Consider the following 7375-nt stretch of genomic DNA (forward strand, 5'->3'; position numbering starts at 1 on the left):
TAAGTACTTTAATATTTCATTATTCGTTTTAGTATTCATTAAACTACAATAATTCACTATTAATTTCAAGATTCATTGAACTGTTTTAGGAATAATTAAGTATTAAATGTTTAATTGTTACAGAATTTACTTTTTAAATTTTTGTTTCACTATTTTGTTCCATCTTAATCTTATGGAAAATTATTTAACAAGCACCAACACAAGGATTTAAAGATAAAGATAAAGATGTCCTTTCATAGTCCCACAATGGGGAAATTTGCAGTGTTACAGCAGCAAAGGTATAGATCACACAGAGGCGGCGGCGTAATGTAGCCGTTAATGTATGACATTAGCAGCAGACATTCAGAAAAAGCAAACCTATGCGAATATATACAGTATATACGTAAACACACAAATCCCCATGTGTATATACACACTTACATCCCACAACATTTACAAGTGTAAGGAAACACTCCGAATGTCCGTCCATGTTCCAGAGGGGAAATTAATAAAATGCTGCAATGATAAAAAATACTGCAATAAGACTACTGCAATGATAAATGAAGGATTGTATTATGATTGCTGGCATTATTTTAAACACTTACAAGACAGGTCAATTATTTAATTTAGCAGGTTCATATTTGCTGAATATGTTAAACATGGATGAAACAAAAAGCGTTTATCAAATGAAAGTAGAAGTACAGTGCATAGATAAGATTGATTGGGATTGTAGTCATGATGTTTACTGATTTATTATATTTTTCTTATATGCTAAATTGATAGTACTTAGTTGAAATGTGTGAACTTTATTGAAATTCTCAGTAGTGAGAACAAATTTGCACACATAACATTTCCATGAGCTGCATTCACATTCACAGCACTTCATGGACAAAGACGACAAAGCACATTCTCCACATTGGCTGTAGAGATGCAAACATACCAAATTGGGTACTGGAGGATTCACATAGAAGCCATCGCAAAAAACACATTCTGAAAGACATAACAATTGGAGATCGGAGCACATGCACATATGCATGCATACACACAGACACATACTTACACTTGCACATGCTCGTGCACACATGCACACCGACAAGATTACAGAGGAATGCCAGCGAGGAGAGCGACGGAGGGACGACCCGCCGGAGAAGGCCAGCCTTGGCGTGCCAGTCTTGGGGACCAGACGGGAATCAACTATCCACACGATGACTAACCTGGGGAGGACCTTCCCTTGGACGTGGACCCGTGCCGTGGGAGGGAGCGAGGACGACCGATTCAACCTACATTACCCTTGACATAAAAAAACTCCTATAAAAACTGAAGCTGGGCTGAAAGATGGCGCGCATTTTTTGACTGTGCTCGCCCGAGTGCAGTTTTCTCGTGAGATTAAGAAAAAGCTGCCCAGATATCTGTCTTTGTACTATTTCCGTTGGAGAAAGTTTGGCTTTTAAAGGTTGATTTACTAACTACTTCTCATTTCCACGGTGACTCTACTCCAACAATAACATGACAAATATTTATCATCTCATCAATATTTGCACAACAGAGTACTGAGTTTCGAGATCCTCACTATAATAGTTCTCAAAATTATATTTCTTATCAATTTAGCTTAGTTTATGGATATTTTATTGACAATCTAACATCAATATACAAAGACAGAAAAAAATTGGTGGTGGTGGGGCGCGAATCTTTTTCTTCTTGGAAGGGGCGGGCGTGAAATAATTGAGAGGCACTACTAGTATATGCAGACATTATATTCATACAATCTTGCAGCCCGAGTGAACCACAGCATTGTTGCAAGTTCGGTAGGAGAAACGTAAACGTCCCACTGTTGTTCCAGCAGCGGCTACTCGGGGCATAGGCGGAAGTGACGTAGGAGCTGACGCGCAAATGTGGCGTTAATTTAGTTTTTTTTTTATCAACCGAATTAAAATATTATATAAACTATATATTAAAATAGAACAGTCAGGGTAAAAAACAAACGCAGAGGCAAAGAAATATATTTGAAAAATTCGTGCTTAAAGCATGACGTCATTAGCAAGCGCGCAGCTTCCGAAGGACCTCGACCACATCCACCGACCCGTCCACACCGGAACAAAAACACCCACTGCTAAATTCTTCTGATTTAGTGTGGAACTGACTGTAATTTTCTCAAAGGATGTCCAGTGCTACTCTAAAGGACGTCGACATAATTCATTAAGTCTTTGTGTCCCGATAACCTCATCTTTGCGCGTTGATGCTTTTCGGCGTAGTTAGCTTAGCTTGTTAGCTAGCTAGCCGCTAACGAAAAGAGGCACATGACTCATCGCCAAGCAGAGATCGAGTGCGGATTTTTTGGAATTATCATTTGAAAATGTGTGCAAGAACGACGCCCAAGTACAAAGAAGAACTTTGTGGAATAAAAGAAGAAGAGAACGAGCAACATCTTCAACTGCTGGGCGAAGGTTGCAACCATCTTCGTGTTGTGCCACTCAAAGCAGGTTTGTACACGTTTTACTCTCATTTGCTTTGTCAAGAACAACATTGCATGCATCACAACAATAAGTTGTTTGGGGAAATGCGTTCAAGGTTATTGCCGTTTTATTTTTAAATATTGCTTGTCGGCTTGCTAAATATTTGTTTATGCCAAATTAAATCAGTGCAGAAAATAAATGCCAAAGAATAACCAATAGTGGGGGGTGAACTCCATGTTTTTTTTCTCAGTTTAAAATTCGAACTGATTATTTAAGATTTTACATTTTCTGGTTTTTATATCTTGTTCAAGCAATGATTTAGGGAAGGAATTCTGCCTGACTCTAAAAAATGTGCACACTGCGGCGAAAACATCAATGGTGGTTGATCAATTTTAGTGGATAAAACGCAAAATATTACGTTTAAAAAAAAACAAGTACGTATTGGTCTTATTTATTTATTAACTTTTTACTGGATTGGTCGGGTGACAGTCAATGGACCTCGGGTGCGTAGTTTCACCTCATCCAAACATTTAAAATACATTGAATGCATCCATCCAGGGTTGCACGGATCTCATCAGTGAACAAGCGCATGCTGCAAGGAATGCATCTGCATCTTTGGCATACTATGGGCTTAAAAGGGAGAACGTCACAACCCCCTTTTCTACCAACAAGGCCAGGAACATTTAGTTCCTGGTAATAAAGTTCCTGTGGCCCAGGTGGTTTGCATCTCCCCCTCAACTCATAGTTCTTGATAATTTATGCAAATGACAATGATGATGTATCAGTGCGAGGTCTTGTGTTACTTTGTTACTCATTATTGACACCCTATGGCTGTTCAGCATCATTGCAGTTACAAAATAATTCAGTGAACTCTAATAATATTATGGTGTATCTTAGTCTAATTTTAATTCATATTGGATAACTTTTAAATATACATTATTCAAATATGTCAACATGAAAGTCAGAGTGAAAGTGTTGTTGCTTAATTTATGTGTAGGGATTTTGATTCTTCACTCGTAATTTTGTTTAAAAATTTATTTAGAAACAGAAATTTTACAAAAAAAAAAATTAAAAAGGGGAATGTTGGAACGTACTAGCAGGCTAAATGTCATTTTGGGGAAAAAAAAACCAAAACAAAAAACAAACATAAATCATGCAATAAATCGCGACTCTGATTCCAGGGCCCCTTTAATTCTTTTAGGCATACAGATTAGAATGGAAGCAAAAAGTACCCACGATGAAACTATCTCTAAATGCAAAATGAAAAATTTGTAAACATATTTCACTTGAAGGATTTCTATTCTATTAATGACATTATGTTGCGATGGCCCCCAGTGGTCTGCATCAAGATGTTAGGGTCCCACAACAGGTGTTCCATCAGACGCACACAATAGCCTGTGTGTGCTAACTTCAGATCGCTTCCAGAAACGCCTGTGACTATGTCCGGAATGAAATCGGGCATCAGCCACAACATGCTTCCTTTTTAAATGCTCGTTTTTCACTGTTGTGCTGCAAAAAGGAGGTTTACATCGTAGGACGTAATTTTGTGAAATGCCCCCATGGTCCGGTCCAAGTTGGGGTCGCACGCATTGCTCCGTGTGCGGCAGGAACAAGTCAAGGTAGTACGGTAGAAAATAAGACAGTCGCCGCATGAGCTTTGACATGACCAAACCAAATTTGTCTTTTTGTGTCCTGCAGACGTCAGACAAAATGATCTCCGTTCTGTGAAAGAGGAGCCAGACTTTACTCACATCAAAAAGGAGGAGGAGGAGGAGGAGATCAACAAGTCACCAGTGAACGTTGTCCCAATAAAGACTGAAGATGTAAACAAGGATGAGAGTGAGGACAACAGAGGGGCGGAGCCTACAAGCAGCAGTTCAAGTCATCACGTGACAACAGAAGGTGATGAAGACCACTGGGGGCCATCACAAGTACATAGTGAGGACACATCAGACGCTCATGACAATGATGATGATACTAATGATGATGATAATGGGCAAGCCAAAGGTGAAAGGGCATGTCACACTGACTCATTCACTTCAAAGCTGTCTTTAAAAGGGCACAGAAAAACACACAGTGGTGAAAAACAGTTTTCTTGCTCGGTTTGTGGCAAAAGCTTCGTGCATAAGTCAACGTTTACAATCCACACAAGAACACACACTGGAGAAAAACCTTTTTCCTGCTCAGTTTGTGGAAAATGCTTCTCTGAAAGGGGAAATTTAACAGAACACACAAGAACACACACTGGAGAAAAACCCTTTTCCTGCTCAGTTTGTGGCAAAAGCTTCTCTGGAAAGTCTAATTTAAGAAAACACACAACAATACATAGTGGAGAAAAACCTTTTTCTTGCTCAATTTGTGGTAAAAGCTTTTCTCTAAAGTCACGATTAACAGAACATACAAAAACACACACTGCACGTCTTTCTTGCTTAGTTTGTGGTAAAAGCTTCTCCCAAAAGCCGCATTTAACAAGCCACACAAGAACACACAGTGGAGAAAAACCTTTTTCCTGCTCAGTTTGTGGAAAATGCTTCTCTGAAAAGTCTACTTTAATTAAACACATAACAACACATAGTGGTGGCAAGCCATTCAGTTGCAGCGTTTGTGCTAAAAAATTCGCCACTAAACGGCATGCTGCGAGACACGATTGTGATGGCGAGAATATAGGGCTGGGCGATATGACCTAAAATCAATATCGCGATAAATTGGGCAATTTTACCTTGATAACGATAAATGCACGATAAATTCCCCCTGAGGACCAAAATCAAAATAAATGCAGGAAATGCATATTAACTGATTTTTTTATTGGCCAACTAGTTCACATTACTTTCAATGAAAAATAAAAGTACAAAAATCATTTGTATAAACATTTCAAATAGCTTGCTTTGCATGATTTGATCAATGTCACAAAGAACAGGAGAAAAAGGGTACCTCTCACAAAATCTTTTTCTGCAAATATATTGTGCTGAGATGCTGTAATGCCATTTGCATAGGCCTAGATTTGTGTAAAGGTATCTTGTAAACAATATAAATAATGCCATGTGCAAAGGAGCTAGTCGCCTGTAAACAAAATGCTAAATAAAATGAAAAAAATGTCAATGTAATGCCAATGCCAAATAAACGCGTGTGGTTCATCAGGAAAATGTGCCGTCTCGAGTACTCCGGTGTGCAGTCGCCACTTGTCGTCTATGTAATGCACATTCAGGCTCAAACCGGGATCCATGTTGTGACTCGACCACAAGTCGGATGTGGATGCAAAACGCTTGACATGTCTCCGCTCCCGTCCCGATGTTGTCCATATTGGGAAGTACAGTTTGTGACAAATATTTGCGTACCTCTTGTCGGCTACTTTCATGAGGCGTTTAAATCCTGTCCGCTCCACTGTAACTAGAGGAGCTAAATCTTTAGAGCTATGTGCTCGGCTATCGCGTCCACCACCGAGACGTTCTCTCGAATGGTGTCGCCTCCGTTATGGGCTGTTGTCACTTGTCCAACCTTGCTTCTCACTTTGAGCTTTTAGCACAAGCTCCAAGTCAACAACATGGTTGTGTTGTGGGTGGTGAAAAAGAAAAGGTTTGGACGCGCTGTTTTGGTGCTTACGATGCACTTTGTAGTTCATGTTCTTTTGCTTAAACATCGTCTTTATGGAACCCAAAACATTTCCTAACGACAGATGTCGAATTTCTTTTCGGGACAAGCGCGACAGGAACAATTTCAACTAACGTTACTTCGTCTTCAGCCGTGTCAGCTGCTTCTAGATTGGAATCGACAGCTACGACCGCGTCGTCAGTTTTCTTTCTTGTTCAGCTGGGTGGAGTCACGTGACTACAATCGCTCAAGCCGTCTTACAGGGGCATGAACATAGCTGCAGACTAAAAGGACTTCTTTTTTTTTTAAACACCGAATAAACCGACATGGGCAAAATGATTTTATTAAATTTCGATCACGGTAAATTTTCGGTTTATTGCCCAGCCCTACGAGAATAGCAGCGATCCTTGAAGCTTAAAAAAAGACAAAAAAAAAACCTCAAGGAACCGACTCTTCGTGGTAAGATGTAAATGTGATTTAGAAAATATGATATATTGAATTTTCAAAGCTCTTTTATTGACACAAGGCCAATGTGATCAGTGCATTGTGTCTGAGTGATGATGATTTTTTTTGTGTTCAAACATTGAAATGAAATTAATTGCCTTTGCCTGGAACAACATTTGTTAACGTTATGCTTTTCAGTTGTCTTTTAAATCGTACCTAATGGAAAAGGTGTGAGAAGAAACGGTGCTTATGAAATCGGTGTGTTCCACAGTCATCAATAAAATCACTTGTTCCACTTGCTCAACTGGCCTTCATTACGCTGTGTGAAAAGGTGAAAAACTGAACTACAAGTTGAACTGTAAAAAGAACCAGATAGAGAAACGCAAATAGTCTCAGTTTCTCTCAATGGCTTTAGTTTGTCAGGAGTTGGCAACTTGATGGCGACTGGAGTCAGCGTTTATTTGTCACCACGGACGAGATGATTCGCATCACGCTGTTTGTTGCTGCTGCTGTCTGAATTGGACCCTGGAGGTTACCTGCCAGCATCCCTGAATTTCACCAGCGGATATTCAGCTATCCCAAGTCTGACCCCAGATTGTTGTGGAATTTTCAGCAGTGAGGGAAGATCAATGAGATGGTCTGGAAAATAAATTGTCTTTTGGGTCAGTCTGCAGAGTAATCTCAGTGGGAGAAGTGCGTGGGAAGATACTGATGCACACAGGAAGATGAAGATTTATTTGACAGTAACTGTGTAATCTTAAAACAAAAAGATACTTTTTCTGCGTTGATCCTACTTATTAGTCAAGGTCGTGTTGTTTTGGCTTCACAAAGAATCCTCTCGTACAAGAAGCTAAAGGCACTTTCTTCAAAAGCAGGTGGCCACAATAAATAACAAAAACCTTACTTGCTAA

At 39.5% G+C, this 7375-nt stretch overlaps 1 protein-coding gene across 1 annotated transcript; it reads left to right on the forward strand.

Annotated features, from left to right (window-relative positions):
• The first annotated feature begins 2073 nt into the window (after positions 1–2073).
• LOC148341677 (uncharacterized) lies at positions 2074–5651 on the forward strand. The gene is made up of 2 exons (XM_088287342.1): positions 2074–2459; positions 4131–5651. The coding sequence occupies exons 1-2, from the start codon at positions 2333–2335 to the stop codon at positions 5117–5119; spliced, it is 1116 nt and encodes a 371-aa protein (XP_088143468.1). The 5' UTR covers positions 2074–2332; the 3' UTR covers positions 5120–5651.
• Positions 5652–7375: the final 1724 nt, after the last annotated feature.

Source organism: Idiotropiscis lumnitzeri, chromosome 2 (assembly GCF_059441095.1).
Source record: "Idiotropiscis lumnitzeri isolate Australia: NSW breed Sydney's pygmy pipehorse chromosome 2, RoL_Ilum_1.0, whole genome shotgun sequence".
NCBI classification, from domain to species: Eukaryota; Metazoa; Chordata; class Actinopteri; order Syngnathiformes; family Syngnathidae; genus Idiotropiscis; species Idiotropiscis lumnitzeri.

Excerpts from the sequence above, each read along its gene's own strand:
- LOC148341677 (XM_088287342.1), top strand. The coding sequence starts at position 2,333 with ATGTGTGCAAGAACGACGCCCAAGTACAAAGAAGAACTTTGTGGAATA. Across the intron at positions 2,460-4,130 it reads TGTTGTGCCACTCAAAGCAG|ACGTCAGACAAAATGATCTC; the intron begins GTTTGTACACGT and ends TGTGTCCTGCAG.